General features: G+C 47.2%; 1 protein-coding gene across 3 annotated transcripts in view; it reads right to left on the reverse strand.

Moving 5' to 3' along the window:
* LOC142102431 (uncharacterized) overlaps nt 1–15800 on the reverse strand; it is a 48240-nt gene that overhangs the window by 11156 nt on the left and 21284 nt on the right. For all 3 annotated transcript variants that reach the window (XM_075187334.1, XM_075187333.1, XM_075187332.1), the window contains 3 exons: nt 2162–2283; nt 1788–1836; nt 48–194 (listed from right to left, as the gene is read on the reverse strand). In XM_075187334.1, the coding sequence (XP_075043435.1) occupies nt 48–194; nt 1788–1836; nt 2162–2283 (318 nt within the window). The remainder of the gene's footprint in view (nt 1–47; nt 195–1787; nt 1837–2161; nt 2284–15800) is intronic.

Here is a 15800-nt window from a genome sequence, read left to right on the forward strand (position 1 = left end):
GGACACAGTAGAGAGCTGTAAGTGAACAGACATTATGGGGCGGTTACCTTGGAGGTGAGGTCCCGGTGGAAGACGCCTTTAGAGTGCAGGTAGTGTAGACCTCTGGCGATATCCAGACTTAACTTCACACGTACAGTCCAGGACAGGGGGTCTGTACTCTGCAGAACCTGCTCCAGGTTCCCACCATTAATATACTGGAAAGACAGAGATACATACTGTGTCTGGATCACTTATAAGTAACTTATGGCATAAATTTATTTAAAGGAAATAACACAGGGCGCTTATTTATATAATTGCAATGCACTTATTTTTGATATTGTGTATGTTTTGGTAAAGGAAATCTTTATTTCTCAGACAGGGAAAAAACTTGTTTGTTTTACCCTTGCTAGAGGAAATGCATGATTTCTGAGGTACATATCTGATACAATAAGCCTTTGTGGAGAAAGTCTTTTGTGTATCGTGATGTGGGGAAATGACTTATTTGGGGTTTGTACCTTCCTTTGGGAATGTGTATACTCGACCGTCTGAATAAAGGGATCATGTTAATCTCATGTTAATTAGACCTTTTGATGTGTGAGGGTCCAGCACCTGAATGCACAGGAAGGTTTAATTAGACTGCTGTTAGATTTCCTGTGTCCAGAATAAGATGCAGGAAATCACAGCAAGTTTGAGAATATCACAGATAAGTGTAAATATTGTTAGCTTTGCATTGCATGTAAATCCATGTTTGGGTAAACAAATTGCATCCCGATTCTAAAAAGAGCTCAGACCTCAGTGGGCTGGCTTACCCTGTGAGGCTGTGTTCAGATCTGTATAAAAAGCACTGCCTTGTATTGGAAATTGTGCTTCATGTTCAATCTGACCTGCTCCCTGGTACCTTCAACCAGGGTGAGTAAATAAACATCACTTGCTTCATAGACCTTCTTGGAAACTTCTCTTATCCTGTGAACTACAAATTAGACCCAAAATCGAATCCGTTCCCGGCTTTTTCTGTGGTTTGGACCAGGCATCCATAGGAAGAGTTCAGGGGTATCAGCCCAGGTACACCAGTAACGGGGTACACTCGCAGCATCAGTTATCCAGAAGATACCCGGTTCTGGATGCCAGTAAGGAGTCCAGTGGTGGCAGCATTTGTAAGCCCTTCCTACTGCTGTGAGAGGGCGCGTTTCGGAAACTAAAAGGGAACGGTGGCTAAGTTAGCCTAGCTGGTCCCTAGCAGCAACAGACAGGGTGGCATAGACGGTCCATCCTCTCACACATACATATTAATTGCTGGAGGTTCTGCATGAACGTCGCCCCCACGCGCGATGTCCTGTGTATGTACAGATGATGGTCCTATCTGTAGGTCACATGTGGATGCAGCGGATGATGGGTGGATGATGGAGAAGTTCGTCACTGCGGGAAGGGGGGTGAGGGGTAAGTGCAATAATGAGCCTATGTGTTCGATATACAGGATTGGCATGCGCAGGAAAGGGTAGAGATTCAAAATGATGCCACAGAACAGAAGGACTGGGCACCAAAGCCAATGCTAGTAACCAAGTACCTAATTCTACCACAGTGCAATCAGACCTCAAGTAAAGAAAAATCAGCGCACCCCATGTAGTGTATATATTACATTTATCAGTAGAAAAAATGGCAGCGCTAACAGGCGTTATATGAAACAGGTGATATGAAGAGACATTAGAAACACCCCTACAATGAGACAGACAGCATACAATGTGGCGACCCCACTCTACAGAAATGACCCGCGATCACCCCTAAAATGATCAGCCCTAATTTCAACTTACCTCTGTGAGTGCGTGAAGCTGCCCCTGCTGGACACAGACACCCATGAACCTAATGGAGAGAAAGACAGAAAGGTTAGTGGGAGAATCTTAAACGCTACATGCACCATATATGAGGCTCAGTGGTTAAGAGCGGACATCCTACAATCAGAGGTGATGTCACCGGTAATGGACAGGATGAATCTGTCTGCACAAATCTTCTCATACTCACTAAACCATCTACCTCAGGATGTGGGGGGTGACACCAGCCCCAGGATGTGGGGGGGGGGGGGGGTGACACCAGCCTCAGGATGTGGGGGGGGGGGGGGGGGGGGGTGACACCAGCCTCAGGATGTGGGGGGGTGACACCAGCCTCAGGATGTGGGGGTGTCACCTACCTCAGGATGTTGGGGTGACATAGTCGGTTCATTAGCTGCACCTCTCGGAGCATGTTTGCCCGGTTACTCATCATCTTGTTCATCTTCAGCACCATGATCTGTCCAGACTGGCGATGCCGCACCTGGAATTGATAAAATATAATAGTGAAGTCTGCTCCAGAATGGCTGATAGATTAAAGCCAGATTCTCATATAATAAGGAACATCTAAGAAGCACACAGCACGATGATTTCATTGGACAGATTGGAGGAGACCCGGCCGTTTGGTGGTGGGCAGAGCGGAAGGATCTCTCAGGGTCACTGTGGGCGCTGGGTGTGGACGGAAGATGAATGCGCCTAGGCCGATAACAGAGCTGTGGAAATCTTACGATCACATTATCCATCATGGCCGATGATTGCTGATAGGCATATGGGGGCTGCAAAGTCAGGACTGCACACAACTACATACATATATGTAATTATCAATCACCAGATGGGGAGTATATAAGTCACAGAACAATAACCAATAAGGGGAAGTAAATAAACCACAGATCTATAATCACCAGATGGGAAGTAAATAGACTATAGATGTACAAATATAATCACCTCCTGAATAACATGTTGTAGAGTTATAATTACTTCTGGGGAAGAGGTGTGGGGTGGTGTGTGTGTGTGTATGGGGAGGGCTAGTCCCAGGAAACCATATAATGTGCCTCGGTCAAGACTGATTTGCTTTATTATGGGACAATCCGAGTCTCCAGCTATCATAGAGGTGCTTTCACTTCTGTTTTGTGATCACTATAATAGGAAGACCGACAGTGCGACGTGTTCATTGTGAGCAGAACGTAACAGCTGTGGCTGCGCAGTTGGACAGTTTAGGACGCCATAGAGACTGCAGAATATGAGATTAGAAAACAGCCTGTGGCTCTTGTTATGTACTACAGGGAGTGACAGGGAGTAATCAGAGGGTCTGCGGCTCTTGTTATGTACTACAGGGAGTGACAGGGAGTAATCAGCGGGTCTGCGGCTCTTGTTATGTACTACAGAAGATGACTGGGAGTAATCAGAGGGTCTGCGGCTCTTGTTATGTACTACAGGGAGTGACGGGGAGTAATCAGCGGGTCTGCGGCTCTTGTTATGTACTACAGGGAGTGACAGGGAGTAATCAGAGGGTCTGCGGCTCTTGTTATGTACTACAGAGAGTGACGGGGAGTAATCAGAGGGTCTGCGGCTCTTGTTATGTACTACAGGGAGTGACGGGGAGTATTCAGAGGGTCTGCGGCTCTTGTTATGGACTACAGAGAGTGACGGGGAGTAATCAGAGGGTCTGCGGCTCTTGTTATGTACTACAGAGAGTGACGGGGAGTAATCAGAGGGTCTGCGGCTCTTGTTATGTACTACAGGGAGTGACGGGGAGTAATCAGAGGGTCTGCGGCTCTTGTTATGTACTACAGAGAGTGACGGGGAGTAATCAGAGGGTCTGCGGCTCTTGTTATGTACTACAGGGAGTGACGGGGAGTAATCAGAGGGTCTGCGGCTCTTGTTATGTACTACAGGGAGTGACGGGGAGTAATCAGAGGGTCTGCGGCTCTTGTTATGTACTACAGGGAGTGACGGGGAGTAATCAGCGGGTCTGCGGCTCTTGTTATGTACTACAGGGAGTGACAGGGAGTAATCAGAGGGTCTGCGGCTCTTGTTATGTAATCAGAGGGTCTGTGGCTCTTGTTATGTACTACAGGGAGTGACAGGGAGTAATCAGAGGGTCTGCGGCTCTTGTTATGTACTACAGGGAGTGACAGGGAGTAATCAGAGGGTCTGCGGCTCTTGTTATGTACTACAGGGAGTGACAGGGAGTAATCAGAGGGTCTGCGGCTCTTGTTATGTACTACAGGGAGTGACAGGGAGTAATCAGAGGGTCTGCAGCTCTTGTTATGTACTACAGGGAGTGACAGGGAGTAATCAGCGGGTCTGCGGCTCTTGTTATGTACTACAGGGAGTGACAGAGAGTAATCAGAGGGTCTGCGGCTCTTGTTATGTACTACAGGGAGTGACAGGGAGTAATCAGAGGGTCTGCGGCTCTTGTTATGTACTACAGGGAGTGACAGGGAGTAATCAGAGGGTCTGCGGCTCTTGTTATGTACTACAGGGAGTGACAGGGAGTAATCAGCGGGTCTGCGGCTCTTGTTATGTACTACAGGGAGTGACAGGGAGTAATCAGCGGGTCTGCGGCTCTTGTTATGTACTACAGGGAGTGACGGGGAGTATTCAGAGGGTCTGCGGCTCTTGTTATGTACTACAGGGAGTGACAGGGAGTAATCAGAGGGTCTGCGGCTCTTGTTATGTACTACAGGGAGTGACAGGGAGTAATCAGAGGGTCTGCGGCTCTTGTTATGTACTACAGGGAGTGACAGGGAGTAATCAGAGGGTCTGCGGCTCTTGTTATGTACTACAGGGAGTGACGGGGAGTATTCAGAGGGTCTGCGGCTCTTGTTATGTACTACAGGGAGTGACAGGGAGTAATCAGAGGGTCTGCGGCTCTTGTTATGTACTACAGGGAGTGACGGGGAGTAATCAGCGGGTCTGCGGCTCTTGTTATGTACTACAGGGAGTGACGGGGAGTAATCAGAGGGTCTGCGGCTCTTGTTATGTACTACAGGGAGTGACAGGGAGTAATCAGAGGGTCTGCGGCTCTTGTTATGTAATCAGAGGGTCTGCGGCTCTTGTTATGTACTACAGGGAGTGACAGGGAGTAATCAGCGGGTCTGCGGCTCTTGTTATGTACTACAGGGAGTGACAGGGAGTAATCAGCGGGTCTGCGGCTCTTGTTATGTACTACAGGGAGTGACAGGGAGTAATCAGAGGGTCTGCGGCTCTTGTTATGTACTACAGGGAGTGACAGGGAGTAATCAGAGGGTCTGCGGCTCTTGTTATGTACTACAGGGAGTGACAGGGAGTAATCAGAGGGTCTGCGGCTCTTGTTATGTACTACAGGGAGTGACAGGGAGTAATCAGAGGGTCTGCGGCTCTTGTTATGTACTACAGGGAGTGACAGGGAGTAATCAGAGGGTCTGCGGCTCTTGTTATGTACTACAGGGAGTGACAGGGAGTAATCAGAGGGTCTGCGGCTCTTGTTATGTACTACAGGGAGTGACAGGGAGTAATCAGCGGGTCTGCGGCTCTTGTTATGTACTACAGGGAGTGACAGAGAGTAATCAGAGGGTCTGCGGCTCTTGTTATGTACTACAGGGAGTGACAGGGAGTAATCAGAGGGTCTGCGGCTCTTGTTATGTACTACAGGGAGTGACAGGGAGTAATCAGAGGGTCTGCGGCTCTTGTTATGTACTACAGGGAGTGACAGGGAGTAATCAGCGGGTCTGCGGCTCTTGTTATGTACTACAGGGAGTGACAGGGAGTAATCAGCGGGTCTGCGGCTCTTGTTATGTACTACAGGGAGTGACGGGGAGTATTCAGAGGGTCTGCGGCTCTTGTTATGTACTACAGGGAGTGACAGGGAGTAATCAGAGGGTCTGCGGCTCTTGTTATGTACTACAGGGAGTGACAGGGAGTAATCAGAGGGTCTGCGGCTCTTGTTATGTACTACAGGGAGTGACAGGGAGTAATCAGAGGGTCTGCGGCTCTTGTTATGTACTACAGGGAGTGACGGGGAGTATTCAGAGGGTCTGCGGCTCTTGTTATGTACTACAGGGAGTGACAGGGAGTAATCAGAGGGTCTGCGGCTCTTGTTATGTACTACAGGGAGTGACGGGGAGTAATCAGCGGGTCTGCGGCTCTTGTTATGTACTACAGGGAGTGACGGGGAGTAATCAGAGGGTCTGCGGCTCTTGTTATGTACTACAGGGAGTGACAGGGAGTAATCAGAGGGTCTGCGGCTCTTGTTATGTAATCAGAGGGTCTGCGGCTCTTGTTATGTACTACAGGGAGTGACAGGGAGTAATCAGCGGGTCTGCGGCTCTTGTTATGTACTACAGGGAGTGACAGGGAGTAATCAGAGGGTCTGCGGCTCTTGTTATGTACTACAGGGAGTGACAGGGAGTAATCAGAGGGTCTGCGGCTCTTGTTATGTACTACAGGGAGTGACAGGGAGTAATCAGAGGGTCTGCGGCTCTTGTTATGTACTACAGGGAGTGACAGGGAGTAATCAGAGGGTCTGCGGCTCTTGTTATGTACTACAGGGAGTGACAGGGAGTAATCAGAGGGTCTGCGGCTCTTGTTATGTACTACAGGGAGTGACAGGGAGTAATCAGAGGGTCTGCGGCTCTTGTTATGTACTACAGGGAGTGACAGGGAGTAATCAGAGGGTCTGCGGCTCTTGTTATGTACTACAGGGAGTGACAGGGAGTAATCAGAGGGTCTGCGGCTCTTGTTATGTACTACAGGGTGTGACGGGGAGTAATCAGAGGGTCTGCGGCTCTTGTTATGTACTACAGGGAGTGACGGGGAGTAATCAGAGGGTCTGCGGCTCTTGTTATGTACTACAGGGAGTGACAGGGAGTAATCAGAGGGTCTGCGGCTCTTGTTATGTACTACAGGGAGTGACGGGGAGTAATCAGAGGGTCTGCGGCTCTTGTTATGTACTACAGGGAGTGACAGGGAGTAATCAGAGGGTCTGCGGCTCTTGTTATGTACTACAGGGAGTGACAGGGAGTAATCAGCGGGTCTGCGGCTCTTGTTATGTACTACAGGGAGTGACAGGGAGTAATCAGAGGGTCTGCGGCTCTTGTTATGTACTACAGGGAGTGACGGGGAGTAATCAGAGGGTCTGCGGCTCTTGTTATGTACTACAGGGAGTGACGGGGAGTAATCAGAGGGTCTGCGGCTCTTGTTATGTACTACAGGGAGTGACAGGGAGTAATCAGAGGGTCTGCGGCTCTTGTTATGTACTACAGGGAGTGACAGGGAGTAATCAGAGGGTCTGCGGCTCTTGTTATGTACTACAGGGAGTGACAGGGAGTAATCAGAGGGTCTGCGGCTCTTGTTATGTACTACAGGGAGTGACAGGGAGTAATCAGAGGGTCTGCAGCTCTTGTTATGTACTACAGGGAGTGACAGGGAGTAATCAGCGGGTCTGCGGCTCTTGTTATGTACTACAGGGAGTGACAGAGAGTAATCAGAGGGTCTGCGGCTCTTGTTATGTACTACAGGGAGTGACAGGGAGTAATCAGAGGGTCTGCGGCTCTTGTTATGTACTACAGGGAGTGACAGGGAGTAATCAGAGGGTCTGCGGCTCTTGTTATGTACTACAGGGAGTGACAGGGAGTAATCAGCGGGTCTGCGGCTCTTGTTATGTACTACAGGGAGTGACAGGGAGTAATCAGCGGGTCTGCGGCTCTTGTTATGTACTACAGGGAGTGACGGGGAGTATTCAGAGGGTCTGCGGCTCTTGTTATGTACTACAGGGAGTGACAGGGAGTAATCAGAGGGTCTGCGGCTCTTGTTATGTACTACAGGGAGTGACGGGGAGTAATCAGAGGGTCTGCGGCTCTTGTTATGTACTACAGGGAGTGACAGGGAGTAATCAGAGGGTCTGCGGCTCTTGTTATGTAATCAGAGGGTCTGCGGCTCTTGTTATGTACTACAGGGAGTGACAGGGAGTAATCAGCGGGTCTGCGGCTCTTGTTATGTACTACAGGGAGTGACAGGGAGTAATCAGAGGGTCTGCGGCTCTTGTTATGTACTACAGGGAGTGACAGGGAGTAATCAGAGGGTCTGCGGCTCTTGTTATGTACTACAGGGAGTGACAGGGAGTAATCAGAGGGTCTGCGGCTCTTGTTATGTACTACAGGGAGTGACAGGGAGTAATCAGAGGGTCTGCGGCTCTTGTTATGTACTACAGGGAGTGACAGGGAGTAATCAGAGGGTCTGCGGCTCTTGTTATGTACTACAGGGAGTGACAGGGAGTAATCAGAGGGTCTGCGGCTCTTGTTATGTACTACAGGGAGTGACAGGGAGTAATCAGAGGGTCTGCGGCTCTTGTTATGTACTACAGGGAGTGACAGGGAGTAATCAGAGGGTCTGCGGCTCTTGTTATGTACTACAGGGTGTGACGGGGAGTAATCAGAGGGTCTGCGGCTCTTGTTATGTACTACAGGGAGTGACGGGGAGTAATCAGAGGGTCTGCGGCTCTTGTTATGTACTACAGGGAGTGACAGGGAGTAATCAGAGGGTCTGCGGCTCTTGTTATGTACTACAGGGAGTGACGGGGAGTAATCAGAGGGTCTGCGGCTCTTGTTATGTACTACAGGGAGTGACAGGGAGTAATCAGAGGGTCTGCGGCTCTTGTTATGTACTACAGGGAGTGACAGGGAGTAATCAGCGGGTCTGCGGCTCTTGTTATGTACTACAGGGAGTGACAGGGAGTAATCAGAGGGTCTGCGGCTCTTGTTATGTACTACAGGGAGTGACGGGGAGTAATCAGAGGGTCTGCGGCTCTTGTTATGTACTACAGGGAGTGACGGGGAGTAATCAGAGGGTCTGCGGCTCTTGTTATGTACTACAGGGAGTGACAGGGAGTAATCAGAGGGTCTGCGGCTCTTGTTATGTACTACAGGGAGTGACAGGGAGTAATCAGAGGGTCTGCGGCTCTTGTTATGTACTACAGGGAGTGACAGGGAGTAATCAGAGGGTCTGCGGCTCTTGTTATGTACTACAGGGAGTGACAGGGAGTAATCAGAGGGTCTGCAGCTCTTGTTATGTACTACAGGGAGTGACAGGGAGTAATCAGCGGGTCTGCGGCTCTTGTTATGTACTACAGGGAGTGACAGAGAGTAATCAGAGGGTCTGCGGCTCTTGTTATGTACTACAGGGAGTGACAGGGAGTAATCAGAGGGTCTGCGGCTCTTGTTATGTACTACAGGGAGTGACAGGGAGTAATCAGAGGGTCTGCGGCTCTTGTTATGTACTACAGGGAGTGACAGGGAGTAATCAGCGGGTCTGCGGCTCTTGTTATGTACTACAGGGAGTGACAGGGAGTAATCAGCGGGTCTGCGGCTCTTGTTATGTACTACAGGGAGTGACGGGGAGTATTCAGAGGGTCTGCGGCTCTTGTTATGTACTACAGGGAGTGACAGGGAGTAATCAGAGGGTCTGCGGCTCTTGTTATGTACTACAGGGAGTGACAGGGAGTAATCAGAGGGTCTGCGGCTCTTGTTATGTACTACAGGGAGTGACAGGGAGTAATCAGAGGGTCTGCGGCTCTTGTTATGTACTACAGGGAGTGACGGGGAGTATTCAGAGGGTCTGCGGCTCTTGTTATGTACTACAGGGAGTGACAGGGAGTAATCAGAGGGTCTGCGGCTCTTGTTATGTACTACAGGGAGTGACGGGGAGTAATCAGCGGGTCTGCGGCTCTTGTTATGTACTACAGGGAGTGACGGGGAGTAATCAGAGGGTCTGCGGCTCTTGTTATGTACTACAGGGAGTGACAGGGAGTAATCAGAGGGTCTGCGGCTCTTGTTATGTAATCAGAGGGTCTGCGGCTCTTGTTATGTACTACAGGGAGTGACAGGGAGTAATCAGCGGGTCTGCGGCTCTTGTTATGTACTACAGGGAGTGACAGGGAGTAATCAGCGGGTCTGCGGCTCTTGTTATGTACTACAGGGAGTGACAGGGAGTAATCAGAGGGTCTGCGGCTCTTGTTATGTACTACAGGGAGTGACAGGGAGTAATCAGAGGGTCTGCGGCTCTTGTTATGTACTACAGGGAGTGACAGGGAGTAATCAGAGGGTCTGCGGCTCTTGTTATGTACTACAGGGAGTGACAGGGAGTAATCAGAGGGTCTGCGGCTCTTGTTATGTACTACAGGGAGTGACAGGGAGTAATCAGAGGGTCTGCGGCTCTTGTTATGTACTACAGGGAGTGACAGGGAGTAATCAGAGGGTCTGCGGCTCTTGTTATGTACTACAGGGAGTGACAGGGAGTAATCAGAGGGTCTGCGGCTCTTGTTATGTACTACAGGGTGTGACAGGGAGTAATCAGAGGGTCTGCGGCTCTTGTTATGTACTACAGGGAGTGACGGGGAGTAATCAGAGGGTCTGCGGCTCTTGTTATGTACTACAGGGAGTGACAGGGAGTAATCAGAGGGTCTGCGGCTCTTGTTATGTACTACAGGGAGTGACAGGGAGTAATCAGCGGGTCTGCGGCTCTTGTTATGTACTACAGGGAGTGACAGGGAGTAATCAGAGGGTCTGCGGCTCTTGTTATGTACTACAGGGAGTGACGGGGAGTAATCAGAGGGTCTGCGGCTCTTGTTATGTACTACAGGGAGTGACAGGGAGTAATCAGAGGGTCTGCGGCTCTTGTTATGTACTACAGGGAGTGACAGGGAGTAATCAGAGGGTCTGCGGCTCTTGTTATGTACTACAGGGAGTGACAGGGAGTAATCAGAGGGTCTGCGGCTCTTGTTATGTACTACAGGGAGTGACAGGGAGTAATCAGAGGGTCTGCGGCTCTTGTTATGTACTACAGGGAGTGACGGGGAGTAATCAGAGGGTCTGCGGCTCTTGTTATGTACTACAGGGAGTGACAGGGAGTAATCCATGCTTACAGAAGGCTGACAGGAGATAAGTGAGAACTTCACTCCCAGCATGGTACTACTAGGAATAACATGTTTACCTTGGTGTCAGGGAGTTCACTAACACAGGGGTGTGACACACAGATTGGATTTACACTACAATCTCAGGATTAACTCTTCCCGATACATTCCATTCACATTCCAAGCACTGACAGGACCCGGAACAGCCTGAACTAAGTAAAACGTTCAGACTTATTTCTTTATCCAGATCACATCAGAAATGCAAAATAAGTGTTATTTATTTATATAGCGCCACCAAATTACGCAGCGATATCCAGAGAATACGGCATCATTCCCATCAGTCCCTGCCCTAGAGCCTCCAGGGAAACCCACAATACACAGTGCCCTGGCTGGAATCAGCAATGCCAGCCACTGTGTCACTCTACACATTATATATATATATATATATATATATATATATACATATACACACACACACACACACTTTATGTCCCATTACCGGACAGCAAGCAGTAGTGCTGTATAATATATATCCAGGAATGTGAGCAGTATGCCGGTGCACTTTGCCCGGTGACACAGGCAGGCGTTGGCGCAGCTGATAAGAGAGGAATGTTACATGTAGTGTCCGAACATAGTCAAGGACCCACAACTACAATATCACATGGAAACACCGTGTACACAGACCAGCACATGTGTGCTTCAAACAGAAATATATCCTCATATAGATAAAGAGAACAATATTATAGCTGATGTGGGATATATAGACAGACCTGTATTACAAGATGATGTGGGATATATAGACAGACCTGTATTACAAGGTGATGTGGGATATATAGACAGACCTGTATTACAAGATAATGTGGGATATATAGACAGACCTGTATTACAAGATGATGTGGGATATATAGACAGACCTGTATTACAAGGTGATGTGGGATATATAGACAGACCTGTATTACAAGATAATGTGGGATATATAGACAGACCTGTATTACAAGATGATGTGGGATATATAGACAGACCTGTATTACAAGGTAATGTGGGATATATAGACAGACTATTTACAAGGTGATGTGGGATATATAGACAGACCAGTATTACAAGGTGATGTGGGATATATACGGCAGACCTGTATAACAAGGGGATGTGAGACATATAGTGTGGCCAGATGACTTAGAAACAACTTATTGTATAATGTATGAGCGACCGTATGGGCTTACTTATCCACTCGGTCCTGTTAGGAGAAGAAGGATGACGGGATGCTCTTCCTGCACAGCTCAGTTACTGACAGCTCCTATCGGTGTCATCTGCCACCAAACACTCGCTGACTGCGAATGTCAACTGTGCAATAGTTGTAGGAGAATCACCACTAGGCTCCTTCACGGCGTTGGGTAGCGGGCAGGACGTTAACACAGAGACACTGGGTTCAACACAGAACAGATGGGGAACGGATTGTAAGCTCCTATCTGTCGGTCCCAGGATACAGCAGACGATAGGCGTCAGGCAGAATCTTGAAGCAGTGATGTTTATTTGCTCAAGGGTCCTTACAGGGACCATTACACACTAGTTGGAGGTGCTAGTGATCATACAGAAGTACAGATGGTATAATACATTATATGGTCAAACAGAGCTCTTTATATACAGTTTCTGACACACATATTGGCAGAGGGTAACCCAGCCCCATCTCCTACCAGGCACCACAAAGTCTGAGATATTACATTCAATGATTAGCATCAGGATGGAATATGTTCTCTAAATTAGGAATTAAATGTAATTTAAACATAACAAAATTTACATCAATCTGTCATTTCCTAAATTACTTGCTGTTAGGTTTCCTATCTCTCTATGAAACGACCCCCTTCTGTGCATTGAGGCTAAATGAGGTCTTGGTCACTCACAATTGAAAAGGCCTAATTAGCATGAAATTTCCTTTCTTCCTTTCTTACAAAAACACATTTCCTCCAAATATGCCTACTGCATCAGAAATCAATACATTTCTAATGCAAAAATCAGTTAATTTGCAATGATATACATGGGTGCAGTGCTCCACCAATTGAAATAATTTTATACAATAAGTTATTTATAAGTGATCCAGCCAAAGTATGTCAAACAGTGGCGCGGTGCATCTGCTGTATATCATTGGACATATATTGATTTCAGAGGTAGTATGCCATTTTGGACACAATTTGTTTCTGTAACATTTTTTTGAGAAAGGAAATCCCAAGTTAATGAAGCATTTGGTGCAAGATTGACCAGCACATCATTAAGTCTGGAAGGGTCATTATCCTTTGTATCCTGTGTGTTAGAAATAAAGGGAAACTATCTGAATAATGAAACAGCAAGTCATTCGGTAAATCACAGATTGATGTAATTCGTGTTAATATTAAAATTAAGTGCGACTGGATCACTGATAAATAACTTATTTGTGGCTGGATCATGTGGAAATAATTTATTGTAGAAATGTATTTAAATCAGAGGTTCAGGCACCAATGTATAAATTGAAATGCACTTTTGTTACATTGGGATGTGTTTTGTATAGAAGTGTCATTGTTTGGGGTTTGTAAGTTTGCTAGAGGAAATCTCCGATTAGGCATATGTGGGGAGGGAGTCTAATAGTAGGAAATGCTAACTAAGCTTTTTGATGAAGAGTCAAATGCCTGCTCTGGCCAAAGGCCCAGCAGGGGGTCGTTGTGGCCTTTTGTCCAAACCTTTCTGAACATTGTAAACATCATGTGATGCAGGACATCACAGCAAGTTATAGGATATCACAGATAAGTGTAAATATTGTTAGCTTTGAATTGCATGTAAATCCATGTTTGGATAAACAAACTGCATCCTGATTCTAAAAAATAATTCAGACCTCAGGGAGCTGGCTTATCCAGTGAGGTTGCGCTCAAATGTGTATAAAAACAGCACTGTTTTGTATTAAAAGTTGTCGACAGCAACCCTGATCTATAGTAAGAGGTCAGGAGTACCAGCCCAGGTACACCAGTAACGGGGTACACTCGCAGCGTCAGTTACCCAAAAGAAATCCGGTACTGAATGCCTGTAAGGAGTCCAGTGGTGGCAGCATTTGTAAGCCCCTTCCACTGCGGCAAAAGGGCGAACTTAGGATAATAAAAAGGGAACATTGGCAAAGTAAGCCCAGCCGCAATAGACAGGGTGGCATAGGTGGTCCACCCTGTCACACCAAGTTTAGAGGATAAATTGCATCCTGATGCTAAACATTGGGTGGGTCCGATTCATTAAGGAACGTATTTTGCGTAAAATTGCTTTGTGCATGAATGGACCAGTGCACAAGTACATTCATCTGATTCAAGCTCTGGGCATCTCTAAGGTACGTGATTTTCAGTCGTATCACTTGCTCCAGCTACAGGTCGGGTGTAAGTGCTGATTACTAGCGATGACGGCTGTGTATACAGCTACAACATGTGTTTGTAATCAGGAGCAACTGTAACAATGTAGTTTATGTACATTAGACGTTAATAAAATCATGATAACTGTTTTTTCATTAATGATTATATTATTAACAGGTGTTTGCGTATTTAAGAGTTATTTTACTCTGTGCGTTCTGATGGGACGTTATATGTTTTGCAGTGTGTTATGTCTGTCTGCATAGGGCAAGTGCCATGTAAGCAGTGTACTTAGTACCGTATTCAACTAGAAACGTCTCTTGAGATCCTCTTCTTGTTACAAACGGTTGTACCTGCTGGCATTTTCCATTTGTTTAAAAAAAAAAAAAAAAGTTTTGCATTCCTTGAATCAACGAATCATGTCCTGAATGTGATAGCTCAGACTTGGTGGTGCCGGGTATGGGCTCGGGGCTGGATTACCCCCTGCCAAAATGTTCCATTAACTGTATAAAATTAGCTGTCTTTTTCTATTCTATCTGTACCTCTGATGATCACCAGCACCTCTAACTGGTCATTATAAGGACACTTTAAGAGCAATAGACCATCACTGCTTCAAGATTCTGCCTGACGCCTATTGTACCCCGTGACCAATAGATAACACTCTAATCCGTTCACCGACTGTTTCTGTGTCAACATTCTGCTCGCTACCCAGCAGTCTTGATCCACAGTAAGTGGTCAGGAGGTACCAGTCAGCCCACAGCAAAGAGGCACTGCAGCAGCAATACCAGCTACCCAGATGTATGAGGTTCCAGGTGTGGGTGGTGAGGGAGCCTGGTGGTGGCAGCAGTCAACTGCTACAAATAGTACGCAAGTCGGTGAGTGTCTGGAGTGTCTCAGTAGGAGTGGTCGGTAATGGTGGCTTACTGACGAAAGGAAATCCAAATAAATTGTACTGAGATCCAAAAAGGAACCGGGTGGCAGAGTAATGCCCATCCTGTCACATACAGATATATCCCCAGCTATACAGCTTACTGTCACATACAGATATATCCCGTTGTACAAATTGTCCTGCTGGATACAGTCAGCTCAGCTGCTGGATACAGTTAGATCAGCTGCTGGATACAGTCAGTTCAGCTGCTGGACCCTGAGCCAGCACAGGAAGGAGGCTTGGTTAGGATAACAGGTGAAAGACAGTTATGGTGCTAGTTAATGTTTCCACCGTCCGCGTACCCCCATTGGCAGCTGCACAGAAACACCAGGCGCCAGTAGCAGCGTTATTATTGGCGTCTGATAATTCTGACGCCTCACAGTAGCCACACCCACTTTCCTTAACACCATAAGCTATTGTTGTTCTGCTACCTTATGTCTTATGTTTTCCCCGCACCTCTAGATTGTAAGCTTTTCAGGACAGGGCCATCTATACACTCTGTTGCATGTCACTGTATGTATGTATGTATGTTATTTGTTTATGTAATGATGCCCTCAATGTATAGCGCTGAGTAATAGGTCAGCGCTCTATATATAAAAGATAATAACACTAACAACACAAATTATAATACATAGATAAATAGCCGAGTGGTTACACTTTACATCCTGACATAAGCAGCTAATAAATCATCGGTATGACTTGTGGAATGTCTCTTGGTAGTTAGAGTGGAGGTGGGAGGAAATACTCCATTACACTCTACAAAATCTGCATTGAACAACCAACATCCATCACAATCTACAGATATTCTCACTAGCGGTCACTATAGTGAA

Source organism: Mixophyes fleayi, chromosome 1 (assembly GCF_038048845.1).
Source record: "Mixophyes fleayi isolate aMixFle1 chromosome 1, aMixFle1.hap1, whole genome shotgun sequence".
NCBI lineage: Eukaryota > Metazoa > Chordata > Amphibia > Anura > Limnodynastidae > Mixophyes > Mixophyes fleayi.